Source organism: Hemibagrus wyckioides, linkage group LG13 (genome assembly GCF_019097595.1).
Source record: "Hemibagrus wyckioides isolate EC202008001 linkage group LG13, SWU_Hwy_1.0, whole genome shotgun sequence".
Lineage (NCBI taxonomy): Eukaryota > Metazoa > Chordata > Actinopteri > Siluriformes > Bagridae > Hemibagrus > Hemibagrus wyckioides.
Window position 1 is genome coordinate 17,722,516 of NC_080722.1, and position 14,027 is coordinate 17,736,542.

Here is a 14,027-nt window from a genome sequence, read left to right on the forward strand (position 1 = left end):
CAGGAGGGTGGAAGATTTATGTACAGGGTTGCAGTAGTTATTATAAATATTATAAATAGGATATATATGGTATATATATTTATGAACAATGTACAATCATAGAGACATGAATAAAAATATTAGTCACTCATTGGGAAAGTGATGTGGTATAAGAAGAACCAACCTCTTTTGACATACTGTTATGGAAATTGTGGGTTCAAGGTCACTCATTTCACCACCCTAGTGATTAATTTTCTATTACATCATATCATCAGGTTATATTCCATCCTTAGTGAATATACCTAGAACACATTACAGTAAACGGTACAATGAAACTATTTTAAGTCTTTGAGAATGTTTAGAAAATCACTTAATCGGAATGCTAATTTATTCCTCAAGTTCACCAAGCTAAACGCACACAGCTGCGGCTAAGTTGCCTTGACAACACCTGCGACTGAGATCTTAAGGAGATTTTACACTGATGTGTCCACGCTGTTCCATTTGCATGCGTGTTTCAGTCTTAGCCTGTTATGAATGCGTATAGATTATGTATCATGATTGGCTGTGTATGCACAGCAGCATGTGGTGTGGATCACTCCATTTGTGCATTCGGTACGCACAGATGAGCTTTCATCTCACAATACATCTTGTGCTCACAAACCTGTGAAGTGCCAAAGGAAACACAACAGGCTGTGCATGTCAAAATCATGGTTAATTCCTGCACTTTTTCCCTGCTGAGACGGAGAAAAGTATATAATGGATGCTGGCTCTCTCATACACTGGCGGAATATGAATTGTGATTAACACCAGCGGATATTCATCCTCTCTAAGTTTTCCACTCGTATATTAACACTAAACAAAGAAATGATGGCTAGGTTCAGGGTTTAAACCATTTATTCGAATTTGTACTTTAAACCCCTGCCACTCTAGACTGTGAATGTGATACAGAAGGATTAGACTATAGTGCTGCATGTATTACACAAACTTCCCACTATGCAGAATATTAAAATGTAAAGGACTGTAAGGAAATGTAAAGGGAATTTTAGCTCTGAATATAGTACATGAAGCTAGTCAGAGTTATCAGAGGCTTTATAATATACAATTGTATCATTCATTCAAGGCATTAGTTGTGAAACTGCCTCAAAAAACACTGAATGTCGAATCAGAACCTAATAATTATGCAGGTTGAACCGTAAGCAAAATCAAGTACATATTTCTGAATGAAAAATAAAGATCCCATGCAGAGTGAGATAGTAATTTATTATTTTTTTTAAAGTCATGTTTATTGCAAGATATAGACCAGCTATAACATTAAAACCACTGATAGGTGAAGTAAATAACATTGATTATCTTGTTAAAATGGCACATGTTAAGGGGTGGGAAATATTAGGCAACAAGTGAATGGTCAGATCTCAGAGCTGATGTGTTGGAAGCAGGAGAAATAGACAAGATTAAGGATCTGGGTGACTTTGACAGCAATAGAATATGAATGGTTTAATGAACATGAAAATGAGTACAAGGTGTGGACTTGAGTTCCAAATTCCCCAGACAGTACTGGACAATTGAGTCCGATCCATGGAGACCCAACCTCACCACTTACAGGACTTAAAGGATCTGCTGCTAACGTCTTGGTGCCAGATGCCACAACACACCCACAGTCCATGCCTCGATGAGTCAGAACTGTTTCAGTGGCACAGTGTGGCTGGTCGGCAGAGAGTAGTAACGTAGCCCAAGGAAAAACTCCAGATTAAGACAGGACAAACTGTTTCACTAATGGACATCCAGGGGCATCTCTGATTAACCAGTACTCTCTCGGTCAGCCTACTCATGAGTTTATTCTTGTATTAAATTGTGTGGATTTACACAGTAAACACGTTTAGATGGTGTCTGTGTCCTTGTAGGCAACACAGCAAACCTGTAACACTTCAAAGCTTGTGCATTGTGCCTTTATTCCTTCCAGCAGATGAGATATATTCAGAATTCTTGACCCCAGCACTTTCTTCATAGAGACCCCACACACATGCTGATACACAAGGGGACAGTGTGTTTAAAAGCAGTGCTGCTGCCAAGAGCTGTGTTTGAGAGCTGATGAAAAAAATGGAAAAAGTAAAGGTTGAGAGACATGCAGAAAATCTCACAGCTTTGTTGCTTTTGATCGCGCTGTAAATGGCAAAGGCTTGAGTTTCATAAAGATCACTGTGTACCTGTTCAGGGTGTGAATACATACAGTACTGGAAATTAAAATGAGCAAAATATTTTAATACATAGTGAGTGTGATGAAATTCAGTATGACATATTGAGTGTAGTACACTATTAGCGTTATTGTGTAGCTCTGCATATTGAATGTAGTACACTACTAGCATTATTGTGTAGCTTTGCATATTGAATGTAGTACACTATTAGCATTATTGACTAGCTCTGCATATTGAATGTAGTACACTATTAGCGTTATTGTGTAGCTCTGCATATTGAATGTAGTACACTATTAGCGTTATTGTGTAGCTCTGCATATTGAATGTAGTACACTACTAGCATTATTGTGTAGCTTTGCATATTGAATGTAGTACACTATTAGCATTATTGACTAGCTCTGCATATTGAATGTAGTACACTATTAGCGTTATTGTGTAGCTCTGCATATTGAATGTAGTACACTATTAGCGTTATTGTGTAGCTCTGCATATTGAATGTAGTACACTACTAGCATTATTGTGTAGCTTTGCATATTGAATGTAGTACACTATTAGCATTATTGACTAGCTCTGCATATTGAATGTAGTACACTATTAGCGTTATTGTGTAGCTCTGCATATTGAATGTAGTACACTATTAGCGTTATTGTGTAGCTCTGCATATTGAATGTAGTACACTATTAGCGTTATTGTGTAGCTCTGCATATTGAATGTAGTACACTATTAGCGTTATTGTGTAGCTCTGCATATTGAATGTAGTACACTATTAGCATTATTGTGTAGCTCTGCATATTGAATGTAGTACACTATTAGCGTTACTGTGTAGCTCTGTATATTGAGTGTAGTACACTATTAGCGTTACTGTGTAGCTCTGTATATTGAGTGTAGTACACTATTAGCGTTACTGTGTAGCTCTGTATATTGAGTGTAGTACACTATTAGCGTTACTGTGTAGCTCTGTATATTGAGTGTAGTACACTATTAGCGTTACTGTGTAGCTCTGTATATTGAGTGTAGTACACTATTAGTGTTATTGTGTAACTCTGCATAATGAGTATAGTACACTGCTATTGTTATTGTGTAGTTGCACATACTGAACAGAACAAGCCAGTTTAAACTGGATTAGTAAAGGCATGAATTCTCCTGATAAGAATTACTTGTAACCAAAGACTGAAATAGTAATAATAATAATAATAATAATAATAATAATAATAATAATAATAATAATGTGGTACAACACATTTGCAGAATAATGAAGTGCTAATGCCATCAATGTTACTTGTAGTTCTGTTAGGTTCATCAATAAACACACAATCAGCACCTTAACACTGTAATTACGGCAAATACAATGCTAACTGCTAATGGAATTCATATTCGCGATTAAAGAAAGGAGCAAAGGCATTAGGGGTCTGATTAGATGGTGAGGATTAACCTTTATGATGCGGCCACACACTTGGATAGAGTTTTGTAGACTGCAGTGTGTTGTTGTGAACATTTGTAGCGACACTTTCTCATGCTGTTTACTTTACGTTATTGTCCGGTATTCTCTGACGACTCTAAGCAGGTAAGCACACATACTGTGAACCAGGGAAATAAAAGCACAGACAGAGAATCAGTGTTTCTTGATGGCTGTAAACAATATCCTGGTTTTGGGAAAGAAGTAGCAACATCTGAATTACTCTCAGGGTGTTGCCTGTTTTGCAGTAGTCTTAATTTTAAATTAAAATCAGGGCTGGGATAGGCATTCAGTCTACAAGAGCAGTATAGTGATATAAAGGCTGAAATTGTAGGTGGGATGCAGACTCTTTACCAGAATACTGCAGGCTTTAATCTTCCTCTGGACACCGCCTCTGTTCTCCAGAGCGAGGCAGAACTCTTGACTTGCTTTAAGGACACTGCAAAACCGCACCCCTCCCTTTTCTCTCACAAAAGCACGGCCGCTTCGAATACAAAATGGGGTTCCTTACTGTGTTCCTGCTAGTGAATGAAAATGAGACAAATGTGATGAGAAAATGTGGGTGGCTTTCTAGCGAGTGGCAAAACTTATAGCATTTCATAAAATATAAGCACGCTGTACAATCTGCTTATTTTTTTCTTGTACGCATACCATATTTCTATTGTGACTGCACTCGTCCTCAAACGTATGCATTTTCCCCAAGCCCAATATATCATTTTAAAGTCCGAAGGAAAACTTCACAAGGAGTATTTAAATTTTTCATTACAGTAAGTATAGATGGCATAAAAAATGGTAGCTTAGCAACTGCTCCCAGGCTTTATAATCAGAGGATTGTGTAGGCTGTTCATTCAGAGATGCTCAAAAGCCTACATGCAAAAATATTTCAAATTATTTACTCTTTTCTCATTATGTAATAGCACCTGATTTTTGCATTTCATCTTTTTTTTATGCGTACACTTTATACTCTTGAACCTTAACATTAACTGCCAACTGCTGTATTGCTTCCTGCGCAGTGAATACTTAACTCAGCTAAGCATTAAAACACTCCTATGTTAGAGACTACTATTAAATTAAAACACAGGCTTAACAAGCAGAACTACATTTCAGTTATAGCGCAGACTAAACCAGTCGGAGTGTTATTTAGCAGCAACACTTTCATAACACACTCTAGTGGGAAAACAGCACCACAGTGTACCTTTCAGGAAACAAACTCTTGTTCCTGACATGGTTTGCTCAAGGGTATGCCTTTTGTACCTAATTGTACACGATTGTTTAAAATATAAATGCACTTTTGAGGGGACATTTAATACTGTACGTCCCTGTACAGTACTCTGTTTATCTGACAATGTCCTGATCGAAATGTAAAGTATTAATAAAAAGGGAGACTTTCTGGGAAGGAGATCGTTGTTAAATAAATCTGTGTGGGACATAGAAGTGAGACTAAAAATTAACACACATCAGCCTTTGCCAAAAGGAAATCTCTCATGTCAAGGTACACTAGGTCTTCCCCTTTTAATTAATTTTTCATTTTCACAACATCTGTGCCTGGTTCTCTGTAGGCTAATGCAACAGCATGCCTCATCATCTCTCAAGATTAAAGGTAGCAGTTAAACAATAAAAATGAGTGCTTTATGTTTTATGGTGTGTGCAATATGTGTGTTAGGAAGAGCGATGTGTAGCCTATGGAGCTTTGTGTACTGCGATGAAGTATATAGGCTCTGAGCAGAAGCTGCAGATGGAGCAGGCATGGCTGGAGCGTGTGCTAACTTCACGAGCACACAGCTTCAAACTCAGACATCCTGTCAGCTGAAGCCTCCTCCATCAGCGCGGTAAGAGTGACTGCCTCTGACAGCTGAGCATCTCTACCTGCCAAACGTCTGCAGGCATGGAAAATCAATGAAATGGGTGGAGATAAAAAAAAAAAGAAGAAACAAAGAGCAGAGATATATAGAAAGAAAACAGTAGCAAATCTAAGAGGGAAGATGAGGAAGTAAAAGAGACATGGAGAGAGATTACAGAAGGAAAGATAAAAAAAAGGAATGGGAGGGAAAGCAAACTATAAATGAGATAGAGTGTGGGGAAGATAAAAAAGACAGAGAGAGTGGAAAAGATGGGGGAAAGAGAAAGATAGGGGGAAATGACAGACAGGAAGATAAGTAAGAAAGGTGGGGCAGAGATGGGAAAATGAAAAAAGAAAGATGCAGAAGAAAAAGAAGAGAGAGAGAGAGAGAGAGAGAGAGAGAAGGATGATAGAGACTGGGAGAACGTGAGCATTAAAGAGAGCAAGACAGGGAAGGTGAAATAGTGGCAGACAAGAAGAATGAGATGGAAATATAAGAGAGAGAGGAAGAGAGTCAGATAGAAAGAAAGAAGAAAGATGAGAAAGAGACACAGGAAGAGAGCATGTGAAAGATGAGAAAGAAAGACAGACGGAAAAATGAGAGAGAGAGAGAGAGAGAGAGAGAGAGAGAGAGAGGGAGTGACAGGGAGAAATACAGAGAGGCAGAAGAAGAGGGGGGTGAGGAGGAATAGACTAACGCTGCATTTGTTTAAACAATGGATTAACTAATGTCATTACGCGTCTGTGAACATTTTCATGGCGCAAATGAAAAGTAACTTAGAGAGCAGAAACTGTAAAGGATGGGCGACATGCTTTGCACTGAGCCTGACATGTTTGCGCGAGAGCAGCGGCAGCAACAGCGCTCGGAGCCGTGACGTCAGCAGCGCTCTTAATGATGCAAGGCAGAAGGGCGCGAGGCTGCTGACACCCAGCTCACTCAGCGCTCCGCCAGCGGCCGGGCACCCAGCAAGCACCGCGCCACGCGCCACGCGCAGGTAAGTCCCGCTCACGGTTCATGCTCGGACACCAATGTTTCAAGTTCATTTAAAAAGAAAAAAAAATGGGAAAAAATAAAAAGGTAACACTGACTACATCCCAGACCGTATCCTGCTGTACTACATAGTGTTTAAAATGGACAAGAACCTTCTACAAGTGGAGTAGAAATTTAATCTACAGTTAAAATGCGGTTTGGAACATAGCCAGTGTCTTATTGATTAACAACGTTTCTGATCGCTTACCAAACCCTTAACGCACGTGCGCTCTAGAACAGTTTGTTCTCTCTGTTACAAATAGCAACGAATTCAGAAGTGATTCTTTAAACAAAGTGTGTGTTTTATGTTGCATATTTTATGGTTATTAGTTGTAGTGAAATGTGTTTTTCTGGAATGCATGTATAGTGTTAAAATATTAGCTATGACACTAGTGCACGCTTGTGCGCAAAGAAACGGCAGAGCAGTGTCCATACTATATATATATATATATATATATATATATATATATATATATATATATATATATATATATATATATGTGTGTGTGTGTGTGTGTGTGTGTGTGTGTGCTTTAAAGCACACCTTCAAAAGTACTTCTCCTGCTTGATCCTCCCCCTCATCAACATTTAATGCCATGTCTAGTTTAATTTACGGTCAAATAACAGTGAAGTGCGTGTGTGCTTCTTGCCAGAGCAAGATGAAAAGCAGGAGGTAAAGCTCGCTGGCTCAGAGCTCTTGCTCAGGGCGCCGACTGGAGACGCAGGACGAGCGATGTGTGTTCATCTCTGTGACTGGCACGTCTCCTCTCTGTCCATCAAAAGCACGCGATTCCAATTATACTAATGGCGCTGTCCACGTAGCCTGTAATGTTCTTAGGAGACTCCTAGCAGAGATGCAGAGAAACGGAGGAAACTGGAACTTTAGGACCGTGTAGGACACAAGAAAGCAAATCATCGGCAGGAAAAAAGGTGAACTAAAACTAAAAAAGGAGGCTAGAACGAGCCATGGGCCATCCTGCTCCTTGGGCCATCCTGCTCCTTTTGATTTATCTGGACCCATTGAGTGTGCTCTGCACGTCGACAGCAAAGCGCACGAAAGTGGCACCGCGGCGGAACGCCAAGCCCAAGGAGCTGAACGGCACCGCGCACTCCCAAGTGCCCGCGCCCGCGCCCGTTCCCGCTGCGGGTCAGAATCACGACACGTGCCTGGGCTACTACGACGTGAGCGGCCAATTCGACCGAGAATTCGAGTGCAACAACACGGACCATCGCTACTGCTGCGGCTCCTGCTACCTTCGCTTCTGCTGCCAGTTCCGGGGCAACCGGCTGGACCAGCGCACGTGCAAGAACTACAACAAGCCCGACTGGGTGAAAACCGCGGCACCGTCACCTGCCCCGACCAGCGAGCCGTACGACCCGAGCGCCGACCAGACCAACACGGCAGTTTACATCACGTGTGGCGTCATAGCCTTCGTCATCGCCCTCGGCGTTTCGGCTAAGGTCGCCTACGACAAGGCCACGAGGCCGCCTCAGGAAATGAACATACACAGGTGAGAGTATAGGGACTAAGCACACACAACAGCATACTTTAGTAAATAGTATGTATAAAATAATAGCTACACCATTTACACTAAGTGGCATGCTATTTTCACACAATATGTAGTACAGCAATATTTGTTGGAGAATGGATATTTTATGTAAAAAAGTGTCCACCCACACAGGTCACCACAAGTGTCAAGGCATTTTTGCAATACTCTTTTGTATTTGAAAATTGAAGCCAAAACAAAACAGAGATGCTTTATTATTTGTGATTTTTATATGCAACCAGAGTTGATGTAATTGCCAATCTAGATGCCTGCTGAAAACTCTTAAAAGTTGTACAGAAGTATGAAATTCTACATAAACGTATAGGCACATAAACCTACAGCAGAATTTAAAGGCCCTTGCTGATTTTCTATGTAAAGTCTCCAAAGCCGGTGGACAGGGTTTTGAACACAAAGTTTTATCATCCCTAAGCACTGACTAAAGCAACTATTTCTCCTAAAAACTTCTGGTCTTGGAGATAGGAGGTTTGTGAGTAAATTGTAACCTGTGCAGTCTTCCTCTTCTGTAGATGTGCCTCTTTTTCGCATCGCTGCCTGCACGCAATATTAGATGTGGTATGAGCTGGTCGTGACCAGATTCTCAAGCAGCGCTGAATATTCGTCATTATGTTGCTCTGTGGTCATCATTTCTAGCCAAACACCCCATGCATACGGTCAAGAGAGAAGCTTTACAGCTCATTAACTATACTTCAATTTTACTTTCCATTTGAAGTGTTCAATAAAAGCTGATTTTATAATGACATCCCCCTGACTGGGGGGACATCATAAAGCCTCACAATTCATTTATGAAGGAGAAGATGATCTCTGGTTCTCATTTCAGTATCACATTATTTTTCAGAGGACAAGGACTATTTCATGTCTTAGTAATAAGCAAATGAGGCCAAAAAGCTGATTGGCTATTTTCCCTCAGCATCACATCTTCCCACTGTCGTGTAACCATGGCTGTGTGACACAGCGGCAGGGTTAGAGGCAAGGCAAGGCACTAGTGATGAAAATGTGTCCACTGGTGAGCTCAATAAATCCTGTGTGGTATATAAATGGATATGTCATTTTTATTATTGAATATTTCTCAATTTATCATTTTGCTGCTCAGCATGGATCAATACTGCTGAGTTTTATAGGTTTACAGATTCACTAGTGTGGCCTCTGTGCCTATTAGTCTCTGACTCCTAACAGCATTTTAACACATATTTTTAATTAAAGTGTTACTTTGTGCACAACACTGTATGCATTATATCACACCCTGTTGTTCCATTGCAGTGTATCTTAACAAAAAACCTCCAGATCTGTATCACATTAAAACATTGAATGATTTAAATGATCACACTTTCATGCAAGAAAGTACAACATCACTGCAAATGTTTTTGCACTTAGATGGCAAAAGAGGTGAAGGAGGTTCTAATAGTTGTGGTGCATGGAAAATGTGGCTTTTTGTGTAAATATTCCAAATCTTCTGAGCAAACAAATAAACACGCAGAATAATAATGTAATTGGATAGTGTGGTGTTGACATTTCCATTATGCTAATGAGACGAAGGGGAGCAAATAGCAAAGAGATTGGCTTTCTGCGTATTAAAATAAACATAAATAACACAATATCTATAATCTGGAATGATTCTAAAATGCAAACATTATCTATACACGAATGCTGCCATGCTCTTTTCAATGATAAGGTGATAAAACCTATGCAACCATATCAGTTTGCTTAACCACATCACATTCAGTTGTGTTTGTATGTCATTTTCCTTGCAGGATTTTTGCACTCTGTTAAACTGCAGAGGAATTGTAAATCATTCATGTTTACACTGTATCTATGTGATCGTTTCCTGCAGAGCTCTAGCAGATATATTGAGGCAGCAAGGACCCATTCCCATATCCCAGTATGACTGTGAAAACTTTGCGGCAATGAACAGCTCATCCAAAGACGACACTCCACAGCGGACAGGCTCCAAAAACCACTACACCCCTGTTCACACATCCAAATCCAATCACGGTGAGATTCGAGACAACACTCTTGAGTACTACCACTTTTGCATTTCACTTTCATTTCACTTAATAAATTGGGATAAGCATAATACAGAGGAATGTTCTAGTGTGATGACATTGTAATTTCCTGAAAATATAGTAATAAATAAACTGAAATGTATTAAAAAGCCAAACTGGGATACCAAGGCATATTCAAAGCCGCATTGTATTTATTTAAATTGATGCAATTTCAGTCCAGGCTTGTCTGTCTCATTCACAGCGAGGTTGTTAGACTGCTGTGTTCAGCATACATCAGCGAGCTCATCGCTGGATTTTATGGGTTTCACTGTTGTCGAGGGGCCAGACATGTGTCACTCAAACAGTGACGCTGAACACCCAAGCAGTTGAAAATGAGCTAACGTGCTTGTGCTTCACTTCTGCACTGCACATTAATCTGGCATGTTAACCTTCACTCATCAGCTGATTTTCCCAGGCCAAATTCAGGCACATTCATAAACAATTGTGCAATTATGAGCCAGCTATCATTTTGGTATGGGTTCAAACTGGATGCTGTCATCAACAACACTATTTAATTCATATGATTATTTGGGACGGGATATTTTTGTGATCCGCCCTGTGATGGACTGGTGACCTGTCCAGGGTGCCTTTTGCCCAGTGTGTGCTGGGATAGGTTCCAGCAGATCCCCTTGACCCTAATTAGGAATAAAGCGAGTATAGACAATGGATGGATGGATATTTTTATGATCCCTGATTCCATATTTAGTCATATAATATAGAAGGTTGAATATAATATAGAAGTCTTGGGTGGAGACTCAAATCTGCACAGTCTCACAGTACACCATCCCACACTCTCCATGAAGCTCGGTCACAGCGGTTTGTGTCCACTGATCTCCAGTCAGTGGTGCGAGTGACTGAATGTGTTGTGTTTTGCTGAGCTTGCTTGTCCCTGTTGACCTTGTATTGTCATCCTGGCACCAGAGGTCAGTTATGACCGAGATTCACAGAGGGGGCTCACACTAGAGACTCTGTCTGACATTAGATTTACTGGAAGGCTCCAGGGGATTGTGGGTAATTTCTATATAAATTGGAGTCCTGCGCACTGACAGAGTGAGTACAGTGTCAGTGTCAGTTTAAACAGAACATGCATAATGATGTGCCCTGATCCAGGAAAACTACAAAGAAATCTTCGGATTTCTAAGAATGCATACTGAATGGATTTTTTTTTGTATATGATTATTTGCATTATTGCGGTACTTTAGATGTATGTCCTTCATCATCTTTTAGAAACATGATTGAAAGTTTGTCCTTGCTACAGGGATAATTTGATTAATTAATATACATTAATTACTAGATTAAAAAATTAATTGACAAAGCAGAATGGAGCATTAATATGACCTCTTAAAACGACTAAAAACAAATTTTTTGTATTGCCGTAGGTCAGTATATCAGTGGCATCCATCTCTCCGTGTACCTGTCTGCTTTTCTCACATGCTATAAGAGATGTTGGAAATTCACGTTACTTGTTAAACAATGATTTAATTCATTCAACATGTGAATTGCCACTAGGTACTTTCATAATTATATGCATTTCTCTCTCTCTCTCTCTCTCTCTCTCTCTCTGTCTCTTATATCACGGCCTTTATATTTGTTCTCCAGCAATTAAAATTAAAATTGCACAGGCCATGATCTCTTAGTAATAAGTGAGATTTTCCCCTGAGGGTCTGAAAACTCTCACACACATCCAGAGATGAGGATATTAACACCTGCTGTATCAGTCCGTTTCTGCTTCAGGACACACCTGAGGCAAAGTGTTGCATCAAACGCACACTTGCACTGACAGTACCAAGGTGTTGTCATTTAAAAGTTCCTGTGACATGACTGAAAGCTGAACTTGATTTCACAATACCCCAGGGAGATTAATAGAACAGTTGGTTATATTTAGCCAGTTGCATAGTGGAGATTCATAATGAAGGCTTAGCTGGATCACTCAGTTGCTCCTGTCAGCTACTGCAGTGACTCTCTAAAGGCCCAGTGTCTGGTTGATTTGGTGGCTTTGTTCAATTTGAACCACCCTGTCACACACTCAATTATTTGATTCATCATATGATGTGTCAGAGCTCGCCTGTGCCGTGGCACAAGGCAGTTGTGCTGCATTTGTTTTGCTGGGTTTGTCCAAGCGTTACTTGAGATCAAAACTTCACTGAAAGCTAAAACCAGTGAAGCTACTGAATAGAGCTTATAACCTATTACAAGACCAGTCCATTTTTCATTTGCCAGTTCCGCCTTACTCCATTTCACGCATCCCTTTTAGCTTCTGAATAGCACTGCTATGATTTTTCTAATTCTGAGCAGACCACAGAATTAATAGCAGTCTAATATCTATTGTGTCCTCAATCCTGTGATGTAATTGAATACTTTCATGGACGTTTCCCATTCTTATTTTGCCAGCCAGTGTGTCATGTAATTGCCTTTGGATTATATATCTGATGGGTTTAAGCTTCCACATGGCATCCAAGGTTATCATCAGAATATCAGATTCAGTATTATACTTGGTATTGCACTGGTAATTACAATGTCAAGAGCCGAAATACCACCTTAGGATGCGTGCAGGATCCTGATAGTCACCCCACCTGCACAAGCAAGGTGACTTCATGTCTGAATTATGGAAAGTCATAACTCCGGGTGCCGAGGGAATTTTGCTGTTTATGGCATTCAGCTTCTGTTTAGCCTGAAACGAGAGTCAACTGAAAGCGTAGATGCTGCTTGGGCCTCACGGTCAACTCACTCATTGCAGGCGGACACTACTCGAAGGAGAGCGTCCGTGGCGGAGGACACGATCTTCACAACTTCATCTCGTCTGGCTTCGTGACTCTGGGGAGAGGCCATGGAAAAGGTAATGCTGTGCCTTCTTGTACAGAATGGACATTCTCTAACTATATCAGACTCACTGCAATATATTGTGAGGGATATTTGGGCTTTTTGAATGCTTACTGGAGTGTAGTGCACTCAAGTTCATTAACAGAGAAGTGCTATCAGTGTGATAAAGCCTAACTCTTATAATCAGCATAACTGAATGATGCCTGCAGATCAAGTGCTTTTTCCTTAACACTATGCAAATGTTTATCAAACACTTAACTTGCTTCTTTTTTTTTTAAACCAACAAATGATTTACATAATTGTATTACCTTCTGGTTAAAAAGCAGGTAAGATAACACATGCTAATTTCATTTCATTATCTATCCCCAGTTTTAAGATTTAACAATTATATAGTGGATTTCAGCCGGAAGCTAGGCTTGATATTGATGATGATTTTCTGTGATTTTGGCATTAAGGGATAACTCTAGTGTTTAGTCATGTCTCCTTGCTCTTTTCTTCAGATAAAGTACATATTAGAATATTGGAGATTAACACGCTCTTATTTTACATTGTGTAGACCTTCTGAATGATTTAATGTTTTAAGTTTTAAGTTTGTCTATTGGACAGTGAATAACTGACATGTTAGCAAACATGCATGTCCTTAATAAAACTAGATTGCAAAGAACGGCAAACACGCCACTGATGTATATTTGCTGCTGGAGAGATGGACTTTCAGCTGTCACCAGTTAGAGCTTCCTTTACCTTAAAGCATTATAGTGAGGCCGGTTTTCTCTGAGTAGTGTCCATTGCCTACATAAATCAAGAGCCGCCCTAGAAATAAAGCATCATAGATCATGCATCCATGTGAGCCGGAGGAGAAAGGAATGCGTGAGCTGCATCACAGCCAGTCTCCATTAGGTACCATTTATCTGCCTGCATTTTTTGCTACTACAAAGCAATGAGCTGAAATCCATTTCTTTTTGTTTGGTGTGACTCATTCCCCCGCCACTCTACCCAGGTGGTTTGTTTTTGCTTTTCGTATATTTAAGTGCCCTTTTTGCAGAGACCTATTCAGCCGTGTGCCACCATGACAGAAGTGTTGGTTATTTTTAGAGATGCTTGAT

General features: G+C 40.1%; 1 protein-coding gene across 5 annotated transcripts in view; it reads left to right on the forward strand.

The window, feature by feature from the left end:
• Positions 1-5,922: 5,922 nt before the first annotated feature.
• Positions 5,923-14,027, forward strand: part of LOC131364149 (protein shisa-6) — a 57,238-nt gene continuing 49,133 nt past the window's right edge. For 4 of the 5 annotated variants that reach the window (XM_058407253.1, XM_058407255.1, XM_058407254.1 and 1 more), the window contains exons 1-4: positions 5,923-6,462; positions 7,151-8,008; positions 9,894-10,054; positions 12,842-12,940. In XM_058407253.1, the coding sequence (XP_058263236.1) occupies positions 7,464-8,008; positions 9,894-10,054; positions 12,842-12,940 (805 nt within the window). In that variant the 5' untranslated portion in view covers positions 5,923-6,462; positions 7,151-7,463. The remainder of the gene's footprint in view (positions 6,463-7,150; positions 8,009-9,893; positions 10,055-12,841; positions 12,941-14,027) is intronic. The other variant, XM_058407258.1, reaches the window with a different exon arrangement.